General features: G+C 42.0%; 1 protein-coding gene across 1 annotated transcript in view; it reads right to left on the bottom strand.

Moving 5' to 3' along the window:
• The window catches only part of LOC126198917 (ubiquitin-like protein 7), a 67,372-nt gene that overhangs the window by 30,166 nt on the left and 14,816 nt on the right, over positions 1–22,390 (bottom strand). Inside the window, exons 3-4 of the mRNA XM_049935544.1 lie at positions 11,610–11,713; positions 4,209–4,342 (exon numbers count right to left, since the gene is read on the bottom strand). Of these exons, the coding sequence (XP_049791501.1) occupies positions 4,209–4,342; positions 11,610–11,713 (238 nt within the window). The remainder of the gene's footprint in view (positions 1–4,208; positions 4,343–11,609; positions 11,714–22,390) is intronic.

Raw genomic sequence — 22,390 nt, 5'->3', positions numbered from 1 at the left:
TATTGCCAATTTCTTCAGGCACTCCCCTTGTTACATCAACAAATGCATAATATTACTGAAACAAAGAACACACTACACTTGCTATAATACATGCAAATGTGTTGGCACACGAAATCAACATCTGTCTACATACAGACTCTTCCAAGTGCTTCCGTTTCTTTATCTGGTTGTCTTCTTCCAATTTTTCGACATTCTTCACTCCCTTGCTTTCCAGCTTATGGGTGTAATCCAGTCAACAAAGAAAATTAGGGGGAAAAATTCATGTAGTCACAAATTTTTGTACAGTGGTACGTGGAAGTTCCACGAACAATGTACTAAAAATTGTAACTGGATGGGGTGTGAGGAAGGTGGAGTGGGGATGGGGGAAATTTAAATCTAGTGCTCCCCACTGCACACTCTCTCTCTCTTCCTCTAAGTAACATCAAAAGCTGTGACCTCTAGTAAAAATGGTTCCCAGTACAAAATTAAATTACTTCAATTTCTGACGAGAAAGTGCCCATTAATTTTTTATCCTCTCATGGACTAACAGTTTGTGCGTTGGAGGTGTTGGAAAAATTGCCAGATACTAAAAATATTATTTTAATGCTATATAAACTGCATTATGGGGATGTGATGGGCTGAAAGAGGGGAAGGGGGGAGATGATCGGTATGTGCATGAGGTAAGGCAGGTCGCTAGATTTTGGTCATGCTCTTTCCTCCTTCAAATTTGTGAAATCACTGTGAATACAATGGCTAGGACACATGGGGAGTGCGGCAGAGGATAGAACTGCAAAGAAAAAGTGATGAAAGATGTGATCCATTCAGCTAGGCAAAAAGGGAAACCTAGAAGAAGATGGATTGATGACGTAATATTGGATCTCCCCAGTATCAGAGTCCAGGGGTAGAAAAGAGCAGCAAACAACCGTGAAATGTGGAGGAAGATCACTGAAGAAGCCAAGCCTCACCCAGGGCTGTAGCGATGAAGAACACACAAGGGATGACCTATACTATGTTATGGGGGTTGATTTTGAGAGGCACAATAGCATTGTCAGGTTCATAAGGGACTGAGGAGTATCTTCCTACCAAAGAAGGTGTTTGAACAGTAGCAGTAGTGAATTTTGTTTCCCAATTGTGAAAAATTCTCCAATCTAGTAAACTATAGGGTGATTTACTTTGATTGTGCTGGATAATGATAGAGACCTGTCAATACATGTACAAATGCAAAAGCAGATGTTACAACTTTGTGACTGAAGATATAGGGTTGTGATTACCTCGCAGCACGTAGCTCCGCAGATATGATTAAGCAATGTTCATTTAAATAAACTATAAATGGTCTATGTACAAGGTAGGGTAAATCAGAGCAACTAGTCAGTGATTACCTCATTAAACCTAAAGAGGCAACAAATTTTAATATAATATGGAAAACCAAAACAAATATAATTTAATTTTTCCTATACAGGTACTCATGTATTACAATGTTAGTGATGTAACAATTAACAATTCAAAGTGGTACCAACTGACTGTTTAAATACATGGCAGCAAACTATTCATCTTACTATACACTGCAAAGCGGAGATGTTCTGCAGATAATCAATAACTTATAAGTAAAACTTATAAAAGGAGCACTGAGAAAAAAAAACAGTAAATTAGTAGAAGTTAAAATGAAGTTAACAACGAATACGCATTCTATAGCACCAATCATAGAACTAGAGAGATGAAACGAGATTAGTGAACATTACTAGCAAAAAGGAGAGCTATGATCTAGGTTTTAAGTATATTGTAATAAAAGTTTTTCATTGAAAATATGTTTATGAGAAATGACAAAGTGCTAAAACTTATTTGTTACACCAAATACATATCAAGAATTATAAGATGTTTTAGTTATTTTAAGAATGTGTCTTTCACATCATTCATTTCAGTGAGATGATCAGCTTTGGTTAAACTATAAGCTTTAGGGGTGGGTAAGGAAATACCTATCTGTTATTAATCACAGTGAATGAGAAGTCACAGTTTTCACAATAGCAGCTTTACAGTATCTGACTGTGATTACTGTCACAACTAAACATTGCATTTAACATTAATACTATGTGCTGTATGTTGGCTGTAGTTAATACTTCTTTTTGAGAGCCTAGTGCCACACTATCAAGTCTGGCTGTGTTTTCACTGACCAGTCGCAAGTAGCAATTAAAAGCAGCATTTAAAATTCAAAGCCATGTAACTTCTGTTGACTGATGTTTGTACTTCATTCCAAAAACCTTGCATCTCATGCATGGATGTGTCACTTAACTAGGGTCAAAGAAATTAACTAAGAAGCTAATATGCTATGAGAAAAGGGTAACATTTGGTGTTTTACCTGGTAGCAGGCACTCATATGTTTGGCTAGAGTGTGATACTGGATGCTTCATCCCCCCCTCCCCCTCACAAATATTGGTTGTGTAGCATAGCCCGAGGTCTAGGTTAGGTTGAATGGTGATGATTTGTTTGAGAGTTGGAGAAGCAAATGGACGTGAATGCCAAATAGAGGCTGTGGTTAACTGACTAACCTATAGCGTGGCCTAATGTTTATGTTCATGCCATATTTAAACACACTTTTCCAAATAAAAGCTAAAACTGCAAGGTAAGTTCAAATTGTATTTTAGATAATTGAAAACACAAGAGGGGGGGGGGGGGGGGGCAGGTCCAGTATGTAACTTTTATACCAAATGTTTAACGATAGTTTATTCACAAGACTTATCTTATTTTCAACACGTGTAAACTTCTGTGATTATCTTCAAGTATTGCACTTAAACGATTCCTGATGTCAACTTTTAAGCAAAAGATCTGTACTTGCCTCTCTTTACACTTCCATATCATCAATGTTACATGTATAAACAAGTCTCCATCAACTACTACTTGGCAGAAAATTTAGGGATATGAGCTTTTAAAAAAATGGAGAATGAAATATTCATTATTCACTGAAATGTATTTCATGTATATTTATCGTCCCTTTCAAACTGCATAATGCTTCACCAACACATTTTTGAAATACTCAGTTTGCACACCTTACAGGCAAGAAAATATCATTCCCATTGCACTGACACACTTCACCAAGCCAGAAATAACACTCAGAAAACTTACTTGCCAATATCTATTAGTTGCTACTTGCAACGAATTAAAAGTGTAATGGTTAGGGAGTTAAATCACAGAAACTGCTATAAATGTTGTTGTGAGTTTGTAAACTGTGATTATAATTGTGACAAACTGCAACCAAAAATTGCAGTTACCAAAAAGTAGCCTTCACAGACATCATTGATATCAAGAGGTCACAGTTTAGTCTAGTCCTCGTAAGCTTTCTACATTCGCAGGCCATAATCCCACAAAAGTAAAATGTATAACTTTCAGACTTCAATAAACAGACAACTATCCTATTCTCACTTTGTAGACTCAGTGACTTCAGATTATGTGACCTAAGTCACATATTAGGCAGGGCAGAAATCTATTTCAAATTCGTTCAACACATCTTCTGACATCCCTACAATGGAAGTCGAGTAATTGACTACAACCTAGGAATATGTCAATTGATTGAACTGCTTATCATTTACTGCATCACATGATACAAAGAACGGCCTGTGTGAAGCTGAAAGAAATCTTAAACTCACTCAGACTTGTTACAAATTGTGTAAAAACTGGATTTTTTAATTTGCATAACATTTCCAGTTTATTCCTTAAAAGCTCACCTTTCCTAGAAAGGGGGCTTACTACAAGTGGTGAGGAACAACACGTTCTTATGGGATTTTTGTCAGGACGGACGGATATATTTGTTAAAGCAGGATTTTCTTAAAAGAGAATTCTTTAGTTTGGGGTTTCACTGTAAGTGTTGAAGTGTACCAATCTATCAGCCATGTTTTATGTTTGTTTTGTCATTTGCTATTTACACACTCCTCTTCTGCCACAAATGTTGCATACATTTTACTAATATCTGCTCCACAGACATAGCAACCAGTTTTCACAATCAGTCTCTTTCAAAAAACCTGTCAAACAACGCAAAATACTCATTATAACAAGAGGCGGCTTCTTTACATAAGCTATTTATATCCTTCACATCCCATTTGTTGATAAGCACTCAGCACAAAAATTAATCCATTGAATGTGACAAAATATGTCATACAACTGGAGTAAATTAAGGCAGCGGTTTCTCTTAAAATATTACATACAATGTATTCAAATTTGAGCAGTAAGTTTCGTCTCACCTCCTAACAGTGTCAGCATTCTCAAGATGCACAAGCAACTCTGGTTCCTGTAGAATGGAAATTGCTATAGGATCATCCAGCAATCCAGGTGTGGCCTGTATGATATTCTCTACTACTTCTGCTCGATTCAGTCTCTGTGACAAAATACACAATATCAGAGTTCAGAGTCATGATTTTGTGCAATACACACACATATACACACACACACACACACACACGCGAGAGAGAGAGAGAGAGAGAGAGAGAGAGAGAGAGAGAGAGAGAGAGAGAGAGAGAGAGGGGGGGGGGGGGGTCGAGAAGGCAAATGGAGAATAGAGAGTTTGTGGTAGGAGGAAAGAACAAGAATGGCCAGAGACAGTGAGGGTGGGGTGGGGTGGAGGAATGAGAATAGACAGAGTGAGTGGCAGTGGGAGGGAGGTGAAACGAGAATGGACAATTGAGGGCCAAGAAGAAATGAGAGTGGGTACAGTGTGGGGGGGTGGCGGTTGGGCAGAGTGTAGGGGAGGGGGGAGAAAAATATGAGTGTGGGAAGAGAGGGGAGGGGGCCGGAAAAAAATGAGAGTGGGAAGAGAGGGGAGGGGGGGAGGGCAGAGATAAGGAAAGTGGGCAGAATTTGTAGAGGGTGAGAAGAAACGAGAGTGGGAGTAGTTACTAGAGGGTAAGAAGAAACAAGACTGAGCAAAGTTTGTATGAGCAGTGACCAGAGTTTGTAGGGGGTGAGAAGAAATGAGAGTGAGCACAGTTTGTGGGGAGAGGGTGGGAAATAATGTGAGTGAGATGAATGGGGAGGGGAAAGGAAGAGCGAGTTGGGGGGAGTAGGTTAGTGGTGGAGCTACCTGAGGAAAGTGGATTGGGGGGGAGCTACTGTGGAAGTGTGGTGTGAGGGGGAGCTACTGTGGAAGTGTGGTGTGAGGGGGAGCTACTGTGGAAGTGTGGTGTGAGGGGGAGCTACCGTGGAAGTGTGGGGTAAGAGGAGCTACCAGGTAAGCAGGGAAGTATAGGTTCAGAGAAGGTACTGGGGAAGGATGGGTGAGGGAGGTGGGGCACTACCAGAGGAGAACTGCTTGAAGGGGAGCCACCAGGGAAGGATGGCTGGGCGGGGGGGGACTGGAGCTGCGGAAAATTGGGTTGGGAGGTGGTACTCAGAAAAAATGAGTTGGGGGTGCTACCAGAAGAGTGTGGGATTGAGGGAGCTGCCGGGAAAGGGTGGGATCGGGGCAGCTGCCGGGAAATGGTGGGATTGGGGGAGCCGCCGGGAAAGGGTAGTGGAACCCCACAGAGAACAAAGTGCACTGTATACTTTTGTATTACGAAAGTTGAAATACAAATTCCATCAAGTGCAGCATTCTAGCTTCTGAAGTACTGAATCGAGATTGGAGTGTGTATTATCAGTCAATCATAAATTATGTCGCGTGATCTCATCAGCCAATGACAGCAAATATTCAGAGCATAGGACATGTTATGTAATAGCCTGCACATTTTTACTTGTTCCTCTCTGTGATTAGTGGAAGTCAGCTGTGTTTGTGCCACTCCAGAATATTTACGCTCATTGCTAGTGTTAGCTACTGTACGCAACAGTACTGTGTGCCATTACAATAAGCAGCTGCTGTGAATACTGTGTTGATCTATGTGCACTGTTGGGTGTAGTGATTGTTAATATCATTTACAGAAATCAGCGAAGAGGCTGTACCTGGTCCTTCAAATGACTCACCATAAACGTCTGTGTCAGTTTTGCAACACAACAGTCCATTATATGTTCGTTTCTTATATATGCTATAAACTTACTGCTTTGGGAAAACAAAAGTACATCATCCAATGCGCTAAAAGCCAATCCAGAGGTTCTGCTCCCAGCATTCTCTGCTCAGGGGCCAAGTGTGCGATCAGCCAATAGCATCATCATTGTTAAGTAGCATGAGAACACAATTAGAAAAAAGTTAATGGTTTAGGTTAATATAGACTCAGCAGTGCTACATGTGGTTAGTCAGGATCCTATGGACATAGCTTAAATTGCAGCAGGTAAAAATTGTGGACTAGCAGGATTTTAAATTTCAGTCCTGTGCCTCGAACATTTTGTAGGTTCTACTGAGTACTTTGACTTTTCCATAGAAAATCCAATTACATGTGAAATTGCTCAAGAATTCACCTCAATTTTTTTGTCCCTGCAGCTGGTGTTCACTGCAACAGTAGAAGAGGAGCAGAACGAAATACAAAAATCATCAGCATATAGCAGGGGAGAGACTGACGATCCTACTGCTAATGCAAGACCATTGATAGCAATTAAAAAGAGTAGGACACTCAAAACAGAGCCCTGTGGGACCCCATTCTCTTTTACACGGGGTGCACTACAGCAAGCACCGACGCCAACTCTGAAAGTGCAGTGTGACAAAACGTTCTGTATAAAAATCGGGGGTGGGCCCCAGAGACCCCACTCATGCAGAGTGGCAAGGATGTGGGCCAAGTGGTATCATAGGTCTTCGTGAGATCGAAAAAGACGACAATGAGGTGTTGTCGCCAGCTAAAGGCCGATCAAATGGCAGATTCCAGGTACACCAAGTCGTCAATGGTGGAGGATCCTTGGCGAAAACCGCTCTGGGATGGAGCCAGAAGGTCCAGAGACTCCAGGAGTCAAGACAACCAGACAACCACCAGCTCACCATATATTCCAGCAACTTACACAGAACTTTGGTGAGGCTTATGGGACGATAGCTGTCAACATCTAGTAGGTTCTTCCCGGGCTTTAGCACTTGAATGATGACACTTTCCTGCCACTGTGATGGGAATTCGCCACCACTTCAAATGTGGTTGAAGCTTTACACTTCTCTGGCTCAGAAGTGGAGACTGAAATCCCCAATGGTTGGGGGGGATATTGCTCCCAAAGTAGGTGGTGTGGGAGCATCAGGGAGGGAAGTGCCCCCCACCATCAAGGGGGCAGGTGTAGTCTCCCGGTTGTGAGGGGTGACAGTAATTCGAGGAACTGATGGGGCGAGAACTGTTCTCTTAGTGGTGGCTTACGAGGAGGTCATAGCCACAGGGTGCAGGTGCTCAAATTTCCTCTTAGCCTCAGTGTAGGTCAGTCAGTCCAGGGTCTTATATTCCACGATTTTCCTCTCTTTCTGTAAAATCCTGCAGTCTGGCAAGCAAGGTGAATGGTGCTCTCCACAGTTGACACAAATGGGAGACGGGGCGCATGGAGTATTGGGATGCGATGGACGTCCACAATCTTGACAGGTGGGGCTGGAAGTAGAGGAGTGATATATGGCTTGATGTCACAGCGGTAGACCATCACCTTGACCTTCTCGGGCAATGTGTCACCCTCTAAGGCCAAGATGAAGGCACAGGTGGCAACCTTTTTATCCCTTGGATCCCTATGGATGTGCCAGACAAAATGAACACCTCGCCGCTCTAAACTTGAGCGCAGCTCGTCATCAGACTGCAAAAGAAGGTCCCTGTGGAATATAATACCCTGGACCATATTTAAGCTCTTATGAGTCATGGTGGTAACAGAAACGTCCCCCAACTTGCCACAAGCGAGTAATGCCCCTGACTGGGCAGAGGATGCTGTTTTTAATCAAGACTGACCCAGAGTGCATTTTGGACAAGCCCTCCACCTCCCAAAACTTGTCCTCCAAATGCTCCACAAAAAACTGAGGCTTCATGTACATGAAAGATTCCCCATCAAGTCTCGTACATACGACGTACCGGGCGAATAAGCTTCACTGCCATCCTTAGCCTGGCGTTCCTCCCGTGGTGTGGCCAGGGAGGGGAATGACTTGGGGTCATATTTCGGATATGAGGTACAAAGAATTCCACGGTCATCGTCGGCACAGAAAGTGACACTGCATAGTGCATGATGGAAAATGCACCCAGGAAAGTGTTCTCGCCCAAGAGATGGGAATGGGCAGGACTGCAATGCAGCAAAGAGAAAGTGGGCTAAAGATCTCAATGACATGTAAAGCGCCCTTCCCTAATTGGCTCGCTCTTTGTGAAAATTTTGAAAAATGGATGTCAAATCCTACGGGGGACCATTACACAAAGGCCGAAATGTGTGAGACTCCTTTTAGTCTCCTCTTACGACAATCAGGAATACCTTGGGCCTATTCTACCCCTGGACCCACAGGGGTAGGTGGGGGGGGGGGGGGGGGCAAATATCCCGACAGTGCAGTTATTTATCTGTATTAATTTGATAAAATCAATTCACACAAAGACTAATCTGAGACAGAGCTCTCACGCAGCTGAAAGAGCGAATCATATTTCAAGAACTTTGTTCTACTGTATTGTTTTTGGAGAATTCAGTTGAATGAGAGAGAGCGAGAGCCACATAACGGAAAACATGGAGAAAAGACTATTCACAAGCTTATGAACAGTCCACTGTGACGATCAGTCTTCTGTAATTCTACCAACAGGGAAGTCTTATTTCGCACGACATGCACTGGCTGTAAATATTTGTCAAGCTTTAATGATGAGATTTTGTGTGTGGTGTTAATTCCAACACATGCAATCATTTCTTGTTTTCACTAAATACTGTTGCATCAAGTAATATAAAATAAGAAAAACACAGAAGACCCATAAAACTGCAGTTAGGATGTGCTGTGCTTTGATAAATAGTATTCAGCAGTGGCACTCTTAAAATAAGTTTGAGACATGGTTAGACTAATGTGAATACAAAAAAATCTGGGCTTCATGGATATGCTTCTGTTTCATGTATTCAGTGCACCCCTAACAATTTTGAACCATAAGGTTACAGACAGGTGATAAGCAGAAATTGCTATCTTGAGCCCAATAACATACTGAACACTATATCTGACTCAACAGTGTGGTCAAATGTGCTACACATTGATTTAAATGTGATTCAATGACATTCAGTTTTAAGTTGACTTCTTGATTTCTGAAGAGGCTCTTAAAGGTCATGCTAGGACACACTGGTTCAAAGTTGTGTTATTCTCATCATTCAAAGTTCTGTTTAGTTTGAAAACCAGGTATTTGACTCTGAACTACTCAGAATCATATTGTAACACATGGCATGTAGATGACATTTGTTGAGTGAAGTATTGGTTTTGTATTAATGACAGAGTGCAGTTCTTGATGGTAGGACCATCTGCTGTCCTTATTTGATGCACTAATCCAGAGCACTGATGAGCTTTATACACACAGTATATCAACTGATTCTGCATAAACTATTGATAATTCATTCATATAACTGAACTAGGCATTAACTATACAACTATAATATATTAATTTAAATGACATGCATAATTAGGAATGTGTTCTTAGACAAAGTACACACACCAAAGAACGTGAGAATTGGAGGAGGGGAGATCTAGAATAGACACATTGAGTGTTACAAATAAAATATCTTCCCATTGCACTACACATATAAAAAAGGTATATATTTCTATACTTAAAACAAATACAAAAGTAAAAAAAAGTTTTGCATCACCTCTGTTCGAAGAGTTGTGGAACCTGTACAGAAAATTGGAATAGAGATCAATGTAAGCATTTCTGCCCTTTATATTGCTCATGAAAACCACACATTGTATGTTGTACGACCATACAGCAAGACCTTCAGAGGTGGTGGTCCAGATTGCTGTACACGCGGCAGCTCTAATACCCAGTAGCACATCCTCTTGCATTGACGCGTGCTCGTGTTCGTTGTGGCATACTATCCATAAGTTCATCAAGGCACTGTTGCTGATTGACCCACTCCTCAACAGAAATTCGGTGTATATCCCCCAAGTCATCCACAAAGAGCCCTTTTCAATGTATCCCAGGCATGTTCGATAGGGTTCATGTCTGAAAAACATGCTGGCCACTCTAGTCGAGCGATGTCGTCATCCTGAAGGAAGTCATTCACAAGATGTGCACAATGGGGGCGCGAATTGTCGTCCATGAAGACGAATGCCTCAGCAATATGTTGCCAATATAGTTGCACTATCAGCTGGAGGATGGCATTCACATATCATACAGCCATTATGGTTGCCTTCCAAGACCACCAGGGCGTATGTCGGCCCCACATAATGCCACCCCAAAACAGCAGGAAACCTCCACCTTGCTCCACTCACTGGACAGTGTGTCTAAGGCGTTCAGCCTGACCAGGTTGCCTCCAAACGCGTCTCCAACAATTGTCTGGTTGAAGGCATATGTGACACTCATTGGTGAAGAGAATGTGATGTCGATCCTGAGCGGTCCATTCAGCATGTTGTTGGGCCCATCTGTACTGCACTGCATGGTGTCATGGTTGCAAAGATAGACCTCGCCATTGACAATGGGAGTGAAGTTGCGCATCATGCAGCCTGTTGCACACAGTTTGAGTTGTAACACAATGTCCTGTGGTTGCACGAAAAGCATTATTCAACATGGTGGCATTCCTGTCAGGGTTCCTCCAACGCATAATCCATAGTTAGGGGTCATCCACTGCAGTAGTAGCTCTTGGGCGGTCTGAGCGAGGCATGTCATCAACAGTTCCTGTCTCTCTGAATCTCTTCCATGTCCGAACAACATCGCTTTGGTTCACTCCAAGATGCCTGGACACTTCCCTTGTTGAGAGCCCTTCCTGGCACAAAGTAACAATGCGGACGCGATCGAACTGCAGTACTGATCGTCTAGGCAGGGTTGAACTACAGACAACACGAGCCGTGAACCTCCTTCCTGGTGGAATGACTGCAACTGATCGGCTGTTAGACCCCTCTGTCTAATAGGTGCTGCTCATGCATGGTTGTTTACATCTTTGGATGGGTTTAGTGACATCTCTGAACAGTCAAAGGGGCCGTGTCTGTGATACAATATCCACAGCCAACGTCTATCTTCAGGAGCTCCGGGAACTGGGATGATGCAAAACTTTTTTTGATGTGTGTAAATTTACTGAGTTATAATTGACATTGTATTTTGTTTTATATTTCATGACACATTATGCCTGCTTTCATTCTATAAATTTTATTAAACATCACTACACAGTGAATGGTGGTCTAGCTCACTTGACAAACAACACAATTAAATTCCATTTACTAAAATGCATACTAAACACACTGGAGCAATTGAGAGTCGTGTAGCTAGATGTGTTACCAGTAAGTTCGATCAACACTTATCACAGAAATGCTCCATGAATTGAAATGAAAATTCCTGGAGGGAAAAGTTTAGAAAGCTGGTGTTCGCAACAGATGGCAGATCTACCTTATTGCTGCCAACATAAATCTTTCATATGTACTGCAAAGACAAGTTAAGAGAAATCAGGGCTCATATGGAAGCTTTTAGACAGTTATTTTTCCCTTGCTACAATTATGAGAGGAGCAGGAAAGGGAATGACCTCCACCATGCACTGTGTATGGTGGCTTGTGTAGTATTTATGTATGTAAATGTAGAAAACTATACTGGAAAAACAAACAAAACTAATTAAAATATACATACATGTAGGGCACTACGGTAGCTTGGATGCTTAAGAAATGTCTTGAACGCCATCACCAACTCCTGAATGTCCATTTCAGACAGGGGTCTTGATGGAACAGGTGCTTCTGTAGAAGAGAATGCCCTAACACTGTAAGATTGTTATTCCATCCTCAAATATATTGGCTGTTGTTACAATACCATATTTTACTCCAAGAGGTATACATCTTACAAACAATTTTAGACTGTGACTAATTTCAATCTCATACTTGAGATTTAAGAATTACAAGCTTTATATTATTGTGTATTTAACTGAGGCCTTCAGTTCCAATAACTAGGCGACATATTTATTCTGTGAACATCTCCCTTCACATGTTAAGCTGTACTGTATTGAGTAGCTGTTTAATTTAAGTGCAGGTAGCTGTGTACACAAGTTGGTTTGAGTTTGTAATTTAGTTCCCTAGCAGTTTCTCTTTTTTCTTTGTTTCAACAATTCATCTCGGTACAACTTCCAAGAAGTCAAATAGGGTCATGGTATTGTTTGTGTAACTTAAGGTTGAAAAACACAATAAAAGATATTTATTTATAAGACAGACACACACACACACACACACACACACACACACAAATTGGTAAATCTTGTGCAAAACCATGAAGAAGAAAAACAAAAAGATATATTTTCATGAAAAATGTCATATTACCAACTTGAACTGCAGGTAAAATACTTTATCTACACAACTAGTTTCATCATCTGATCATCAACAGGTTCAGAAAAGTATTAACAGAATCAAGTTAAGTGTTCATAAAATCACTGTCATCAGGTGATACAAATGTAAATTACATTGACAATCTATAAAAAGTGTAATAGGTAGTGTGCTCATTCACATTAAACTATAATTTCACTATACTATGATATACCATATGATAACAGTGTGTAGCTCATGGTTTCATCACATGATGATAAAGATTTTATAATTCACATAAGATGATGTGAATACTTTTGTGAACCTGAGGTCAAATGACAAACTGGTTGTCTAAATAAAGTACTTTACCAGCAGCTCAAGGGAATAACACCATGTGTTTTTCAAATATAGAAGAGCTGTGCGGCACCACATCCTGAAAATATATTCGGATATTTTCATGTTTACTGCTACGCAAAAGAAGGACCACAGTATATCAAGTACATCAGAACAGCAGCAGTTCACTTCGAAAAACTGGATTTTCGTTTTGCCAGAAGCCAGAAAGGTGGAAATCAACTGACTGGCATATAAGCACAAGAAAATAACTTTGTCTTCTATAAGCAAATAACCAGACTGCTGATTTTACAGATGTACATAGTGGGAATAGCATCTTTTCATCACTATATTTTGGCGGTGTATATAGTAAACTGGTGTTTGACATACTGACTGTGGCCTTTAGAGCCTATACAGGGTGTTACAAAAAGGTACGGCCAAACTTTCAGGAAACATTCCTCACACACAAAGAAAGAAAATATGTTATGTGGACATGTGTCCGGAAACGCTTACTTTCCATGTTAGAGCTCATTTTATTACTTCTCTTCAAATCACATTAATCATGGAATGGATACACACAGCAACACAATGTACCAGCGTGACTTCAAACACTTTGTAACAGAAAATGATCAAAATGTCCTCCGTTAGCGAGGATACATGCATCCACCCTCCGTCGCATGGAATCCCTGATGCGCTGATGCAGCCCCGGAGGATGGTGTATTGTATCACAGCCGTCCACAATACGAGCACGAAGAGTCTCTACATTTGGTACCGGAGTTGCGTAGACAAGAGCTTTCAAATGCCCCCATAAATGAAAGTCAAGAGGGTTGAGGTCAGGAGACCGTGGAGGCCACGGAATTGGTCCGCCTCTACCAATCCATTAGTCACTGAATCTGCTGTTGAGAAGCGTACGAACACTTCGACTGAAATGTGCAGAAGCTCTATCGTGCATGAACCACATGTTTTGTCGTACTTGTAAAGGCACATGTTCTAGCAGCAAAGGTAGAGTATCCCATATGAAATCATGATAACGTGCTCCATTGAGCGTAGGTGGAAGAACATGGGGCCCAATCAAGACATCACCAACAATGCCTGCCCAAACGTTCACAGAAAATCTGTGTTGATGACGTGATTGCACAATTGCGTGCGGATTCTCGTCAGCCCACACATGTTGATTGTGAAAATTTACAATTTTATCACACTGGAATGAAGCCTCATCCGTAAAGAAAACATTTGCACTGAAATGAGGATTGACACATTGTTGGATGAACCATTCGCAGAAGTGTACCCATGGATGCCAAGCAGCTGCTGATAGTGCCTGCACACGCTGTACATGGTATGGAAACAACTGGTTCTCCCGTAGCACTCTCCATACAGTGACGTGGTCAATGTTACCTTGTACAGCAGCAACTTCTCTGATGCTGACATTAGGGTTATCGTCAACTCTAAGAATTGCCTCGTCCATTGCAGGTGTCCTCGTCATTCTAGGTCTTCCCCAGTCGCAAGTCATAGGCTGGAATGTTCTGTGCTCCCTAAGACGCCGATCAATTGCTTCGAACGTCTTCCTGTCGGGACACCTTCGTTCTGGAAATCTGTCTCGATACAAACGTACCGCGCCACGGCTATTGCCCCGTGCTAATCCATACATCAAATGGGCATCTGCCAACTCCGCATTTGTAAACATTGCGCTGACTGCAAAACCACGTTCATGATGAACACTAACCTGTTGATGCTACGTACTGATGTGCTTGATGCTAGTACTATAGAGCAATGAGTCACATGTCAACACAAGCACCGAAGTCAACATTACCTTCCTTCAATTGGGCCAACTGGCAGTGAATCGAGGAAGTACAGTACATACTGACGAAACTAAAATGAGCTCTAACATAGAAATTAAGCATTTCCGGACACATGTCCACATAACATCTTTTCTTTATTTGTGTGTGAGGAATGTTTCCTGAAAGTTTGACCGTACCTTTTTGTAACACCCTGTATATTTCCATTACCTTATAACAGTTTGGAGAAGAGTAACATTCTATTATATACTAAGATGAAGATGTTCAATACATTTTCCTTTTGCTCAGATCACAGTACGTGGCTTCATGCACAGTATTCTACCTATTTTCCATGTCCCCAGAGTATACCTCTGCATCTTGCACACTGTATTACATCTCTTCTTGCTTTTTAGGAGCCTATCAGTATTCTATTTGCAGCCCAAAACTTCAAGAGAGGCAACAAAGTTGGGCCTCTTGTTGTTTGTTTGATCCTACAGCACTGAATTTCTAACACTACCTAAAATACTGTACTACTTCAAACCCCATTTCTCCTGTCAACAGTACTCATGTAGAGGCATAAGTACTCTTTCAACAACTTCAAGGCCAGACCACAAGCTGTGTTAAAATGGTAACCTATACACAGATATTACAATGTCCATTGCTTCCATTTGAACTGACTCTTACATGGGTACAATACCCTTTTTAATTTCACAGTAACATCTGAACTGTCATTTTAAAGCAGTGAATCACACATCTGCACCATTTACAGAGGTCAGAAATGAAAGAACCAGATTGTCTGGTACTGGTGTTCCATATAGTGAACCTCCACCATCTTTATAATTTGGCTATCTGTGTGACACTCCAAGCTAACATGGAATTCTGCAAAAACTCAAGACTGTCTTTGTCACTACCCTAAGGGCCTCTAGCATGGGCAACAGGCAAACCATACACTTGATCCTACAATGCTGTAGGCTTCTGTCAATTTTCATACAGACTATGCAGTGAAATAAAATGTGTTAACTGCAAAGCAATTTCTATACTAATGACCCATATTGGGTGAGCTCATGAATGCAAACAGAACTGTCCATCTTGGGGACAACAAGAATTCAGTTTCTGAACACATTCTGAGGCACGTCTCTAAGGACTTGAGTATGTGCTACACTCCAAAGCTATTTGGATCCTCACACTCACAAAGAGAGGTTCCCAGCGGTGGGATCAACTTTAAGAAACCATCTATATGGTTATGGAGGTTAAGAGCCCAGGTATCACACACTGCAGCCATTCACTCTGGTGGGCCCTCATTTGCAACTAAGTGATGAAAAAATATTTCAGAATCTTGTGCGACACTCAGTAGCGTTAAAAAATTTGGATGACATAGTCGTGTTGCATGGTATAATAGATAGGATAATAGCTTCACATGCAAGTGGTTGTGGGTTCAAACCTCGTCAGGGGCAGTAATTTTTTTGTTTTGCTTTTAAATCATTATTGAAATGACTTATCACTATTTTTATTCTATTAATTGGTTTAAATGTAATTTTTTTGTTCCAATTCCTCTGTCATTTTAACACAATAACTTCCTCATTTTTCTTCCTATCATTCTTTTTCCACTTGAAATCTTTGTTCATGTGTTTTTAATTAAGTTTATGTATTAATTTTGATTTAATTTCTTTTGTTTTACCCCCCCCCCCCCCCCACACGTTACCGCGGTTTTCTCATTCTGCTTTAATTTCATTTCACTTATAAACCATTATTTCATTTAAATCTTCACCTGCGTTACTTTGTCCATACTGATATAGGTTTTTAGGTTAAGTTTTATATGTTTTTATGACAATTACCATGGGAAAAAAATCGCGCATCTGGTAAACATTTTTCACAGCATTGCACAGTCAATATGAATAGATAATTTCATCTTTCATTTGGAAAAGGAATAAAATGAAGAAAAAATGAAACAAAGAAGAAGTTCATACAGAACTAGGAGGAAATGAGAAATAACCAAAAAGATGAGGAGGGGTGCACATCTGGTAAACATTTTTAACAGCATTGCACAGTCAATACGAATAGATCATTTCATCTTTCATTTGGAAAAAGAATAATATGAAGAAAAAATGAAACAAAGAAAAAGTTCATACAGTGATTAAAATGTGACAAAGGAATAGAAATAAAAAATTACATTTACCAATTGCTTGAATAAAAATAATAATCAAAGTCATTTTGACAAAGATTTAAAAATAATGAAAAATTTACTGAGATTCAAACTCACAATCTCATGCATGCATAGCTATTATCTTATCCATTACACCATACAACCCGTCTGTGTAGTTTTGTTTTTTTTAACATTACTGAGTATCAAGCAAAATTCCGAAATTTATTTTTGTCAATTATTTGCAAACAAGACCCCATCAGGGTGCATGGTTGCAGGGTGGGACCTGAACCTGCATCACCGTATATCGGGTTTCAAAAATATCTAATGCACCACCCGGGAACTCTCCTTGTCAGTCACTAGTTTCTCTGAATGCCAGAATGGGGATTTGCTCTCCAAAATATTGTCCCAGCCTACAACCCTCCTGGATTTACCTTCTGTTATTATACAACCGCCCCATTTACTTATTTCCTCAATTATATTCTTTGTTTTTTTTTTATCTTCATTCCACATCTTTTTGGTTGTTCCTCATTTCCTCCTAGTTCTTAATCGCAATTGTTCATTTCATTTGCCATTTTTGATCCTCTTAATCCATTCATACTTCTTACACTGTCCTATCTTCTCTACACTGAAGCTGTCAAGAGGGCTTAACAATTTACAATCTTTGAACTCTGACACCTCCCCCTACACCTTTGTCTCCTCCAAACATGTGAGCCCCTTTCACAATGTGGGCTTGAATGGCCTGTAACTTCTTCCTAATCTTCCCAGCTATCCGTCTTCCCTCCCTGCACAAGGAATGGATTGTTCTAAAAGCTTGGTTAGTTTAATATTTATTATTATTATTATTATTATTATTATTTAATATTCTGAACTTCACCTCCTGAAGGTAAGTATTAGCCGGAAATTGTGTCTCCTTGCAATGTAACAGCCTTCTCAAGTGAATTTTCCTTTTGATACAGTACATATCTGACTGGACCATTATCTCCAATACACTATTCTTCTGTGTCGTATGACAACAGATTTCTAAATTTGTCACAAAGCACTGGCTGCCGATGTGTGCAGTCACCCATTCACCCCTCACTTGACAACAGTATCTTGAAATTGTATATTCCCACCTTTTGCAAATTCCATGGTGAGTTTTATATTACGGTAGGATGAGCTGATTTAGTGCAAGATCACTCTGTGTGTCACATGGACCACAAATGGGACACTATGACTACACAGGAGTTAATTTAAAAATTAGAACACAATTTATAACACAACATGCTATGGGAGCAGAATAAAATTCACATACAAACTGTTAGCAGTGTAACAGGACATGGATTAATTATACATCCTCAACACTAGTGTTTTGACAAGGGCAGCGGCAACTGACCGAACCAGAGCAGCCTCAGGGAAGTAAACGATTTTGTGACTTTTATGAGTTCCTAACCAGGAACGAATTGTACAATTTTATCTGTGTGCTTTGATAGTTTAGGTCCCTGAGTTTCTGCATGTTAACTTAATATCTAATCGATGCAGTCCTTGTGTTTTCATTTGCTTTGGAAAGTAAACCAATTCTGTGACATATTACAAGTTCTAAATCAGGAGCGAATTATTCAGTCTTGTTTCGGTAGTTTGGTTTACAAATCTCTGTTTATTAATCTAATTTATTAGACACAGTCCTTCCGTTTTCGTCAGCGTCTACAATAGAGTTCTGCAGCACATGTCAATAGTCCAGCTATCTCAGTAGAGCAGTTTTCTGTGGTCTTTAGCATGGATAGGGACTGTGATTGATTGTTGCATGCGAATGTGAGCCAAGTTGGTAACACTTTACTCTCAGCTCCAGACTGTGATGGCTTCTGTTACACAGCTTGAAGCTGCAGTGGATGACCATCACTGTTGTGGGCCGGCTATGAGGATCCAATGAATGTCCAGCAAGTCTGAGTCCTCCAATCAGTCATCACCTGTGGCCAGCTCAGTTACTGCTCGAACTGAGTTTGACTCCTCACCCGTGGTCGAGTGGGAGGTCGCTTGGGATGTGGCAGGCGGTGAAAGACTTCCCTGAGAGCTGTAAGTAAGGCATCCCCAGTTAGTCTGACAAACATGTTCCAGGCACTATCTATGGCTGACACTGTTGCTCAGCTAGATGCAACAGCTTGTCCTGTTTCAGAGGAAACCTCTCAGTCTGCAAGATCCAGGGAATTACAGAGGGTGGGATTATTGGTACTTGGGAGCTCCAACATTAGGCGCGTTCTGTGGCCCCTTAGGGACATGGTTGCCAAGAAGGGAAAGAAAGCCAATGTGCACTCCGTGAGGAGTCATTCCAGATGTGGAACGAGTCCTTCTGGATGCTATGAAGAGCACAGGGTGCAGCCAACAGCAGGCGGTGGTTCATGTCAGTACCAATGATGTGTGTCACTTTGGATTGGAAGAGATTCTCTCTGGTTTTGAGTGGCTAACAGAAGTGATAAAGGCTGCAAGACTTCCTTGTGAGATGAAAGCAGAGCTCACCATTTGCAGCAGTCGACAGGGCCGATTGCATACCTCGAGTACAGAGCCGAGTGGAGGGTCTGAATCAGAGGCTCAGATGGTTCTGCAACAGTGTAGGCTGCAGATTCCTCGACTTGAACCACAGAGTGGATTCCGCTGAATGGGTCAGGAGTCCACTACATGCAGGAAGTGGCTACATGGATAGCAGGTGTTGTGTGGTGTGGCGTGTGCAGTTTTTTTAGGTTAGGGGCTCTTGAGGAAATTCAAAAAGGGCTTCAGTCTCAACGGGTGCATGCAGAACACAGGAAGAACACAGATACAGAAGCCACTGGTATAACAGCTGTAAACTGCCATAGCTGTGTTGGGAAAGTACCAGAGCTCCAAGATCTAATAGAAAGCACTGATGCCCAAATCGTTACATGCACTGAAAGACGGCTAAAGCTGGAGATAAGTTCAACCGAAATTTTTGTGAAGAAGTTAACGGCGTTCCGAAAGGGCAGGCTAAACACAGTTGGCAGTGGCAGGTTTGTTGCTGTTAGAAGAAGTCTACCTTGTCACGAAATTGAAGCAGATAGTTCCTGTGAGTTAGTATGGGCAGAGGTCATTCCTGGCAACCGGAATAAAATAATAATTGCATCATTTACCAACTACTCAATTCAGATGATACAGTGGGTGAAAGGTTCAAAGAAAACTTGAGTTTAATTTCAAACACGTACCCGAGTCATTTAGTTGGTGGTGACTTTAATGTACCCTCGATATGTCGGCAAAAATACATGTTTAAATATGGAGGTATGCACAAAATATCATTCAAAATTGTGCTAAATGCAGTCTCTGAAAATTATTTCAAGTAGTTTATTCATGAGCACATGCGAATAGTAAACGTCTGAAAACACACTTGACATCATAGCAAAAAATAACCATGAGCTAATTACAAGCATCAAATCAGATACAGGGTTTATGAAACACAGGGTTGTCATAGTGAGATTGAATATTGTAACCCCCAAATCCTCTAAATATATACCTATTCAAAAAAGCAGATAAAAATTCACTTAAGATCTTCCTGACTATCTCCACTCCTTCCAAATTAACAATATAAGTGTAATCAAAATATCCACGGGTGTACTGCTGGTCTACCGTGTCCAACGGGCACAATATTTCGGCGATCATACATGTCGCCATCATCAGGTGAACTGACGGACTGAGCTCCTGTGAACGTGCCGGCACGGAGATCTGTACGCTATGGCTGCTCAGGGGGAACTGGGTTCGGTCGCGGCGGCAGCAGATTTAAATACCCTCCGCCCGCGGCGCGCTCACTCCGCCGTCCGCGCCCCGTGCCATGGTCGCGCGGTGGAACAGATTGCGACGGCGTCCGAAATGACGTCGGTGTGATGGCTCTGTCCGCCGTGGTCGTCAAAATTATACATTTGCTCGATTTACTCTTGATTAACCCAATCGCTGGTTCCCAAGCCTTGCTAAGATTATAGCCACAGTCACGGTTTATGAGGTCATCATTGGTGCGAATTTCGATGGCCTCTCTAACAATGCTGTCCCAGTATCTCGACGTCTGTGCTAGAATCCTCGTGTGTTCATACTCCATAGCGTGATTTTCCGACAAACAATATTCAGCGACCGCCGACTTGCTCGGATACATCAGTCGAGTGTGCCTCTGGTGTTCACGGCATCGATCCTCGACGGTACGCATCGTCTGACCAATATACGACTTGCCACATTGACACGGAATCTGGTACACGCCGGCATTCCTCAAACCGAGGTCATCTTTGGCGCTCCCCACCAGTGCACGAGTTTTATTCGGAGGACAAAACACAGTTCCGACCCGGTGTTTCTTCAAAATGCGGGCGATTTTCCCTGAGAGTGTGCCTGTATATGGGATAAACGCAGTTCCTCCCTCGTGATTTCATCCATCTCCACAGGTTGTGCTGTAGTGGTTGGGCGGAGAGCACGTTGAATCTGCCACTCTGAGTACCCATTTTTTCGAAATACAGTTCTCAGATGTTCCAATTCCTGGGGTAGACTCTCTGCGTCACAGATAGTGCGCGCCCTATGTACTAGGCGATCATACATGTCGCCATCATCAGGTGAACTGACGGACTGTTTAAATACCCTCCGCGCGCGGCGCGCTCACTCGTCAGAAGTTTGATGAGAAGACCACTGAACTTTTTAGGCATGTCTTGACTTCCACGTATTTTCTTTTTAATGGAGAATACTACAAACGAACGGAGGGAGTCGCCATGGGTAGCCCACTCTCACCGGTGGTAGCGAATTTGTACATGGAGAACTTCGAGGAGGAAGCCCTGTCTCATCATCCGAATGGAAACCTACTTGCTTTTTCCGTTACGTGGACGACACGTTCGTCATCTGGCCACATGGTATGGATAAACTCCTTGACTTCCTTACACATCTAAACTCCATACACCCCAACATCAAATTCACTATGGAGACTGAAATGGAGGGTAAACTACCTTTCCTTGACGTCTTGGTCAAGAGAAGGCCTGACGGCACCCTAGGTCATGGGGTGTATCGGAAGACAACGCACACTGATCTGTATTTGCACGCAGACAGCTGCCACCACCCTTCACAGAGGAATGGGGTACTTAAAACTCTAGTACATAGGGCATGCACTATCTCTGACGCAGAGAGTCTACCCTAGGAATTGGAACATCTGAGAACTGTATTTCGAAAAATGGGTACTCAGAGTGGAAGATTCAATGTGCTCTCCACCCAACCACTACAGCACAACCTGTGGAGATGGATGAAATCACGAGGGAGGAACTGCGTCTATCCCATATACAGGCGCACTCTCGGGGAAAATCGCCCGCATTTTGAAGAAACACCGGGTCGGAACTGTGTTTTGTCCTCCAAATAAAACTCATGCACTGGTGGGGAGCGCAAAAGATGACCTCGGTTTGAGGAAGGCCGGCGTGTACCAGATTCCGTGTCAATGTGGCAAGTCGTATATTGGTCAGACGATGTGTACCGTCGAGGATCGATGCCGTGAACACCAGAGGCACACTCGACTGATGTATCCGAGCAAGTCGGCGGTCACTGAACATTGTTTGTCGGAAAATCACGCTATGGAGTATGAACGCACGAGGATTCTGGCACAGACGTTGAGATACTGGGACAGCGTTGTTAGAGAGGCCATCGAAATTCGCACCAATGATGACCTCATAAACCGTGACTGTGGCTATAATCTTAGCAAGGCTTTGGAACCAGCGATTGGGTTAATCAAGAGTAAATCGAGCAAATGTATAGTTGTGACGACCATGGCGGACAGAGCCATCACACCGACGTCATCTCGGACGCCGTCGCAATCTGTTCCACCACGCGACCATGGCGCGGGGCGCGGACGGCGGAGTGAGCGCGCCGCGGGTATTTAAATCTGCC

This window comes from Schistocerca nitens, chromosome 8 (assembly GCF_023898315.1).
Source record: "Schistocerca nitens isolate TAMUIC-IGC-003100 chromosome 8, iqSchNite1.1, whole genome shotgun sequence".
Lineage (NCBI taxonomy): Eukaryota > Metazoa > Arthropoda > Insecta > Orthoptera > Acrididae > Schistocerca > Schistocerca nitens.
The sequence above is the reverse complement of the archived record's forward strand: the minus strand, read 5'-3'. Positions and strand labels throughout refer to the sequence as shown.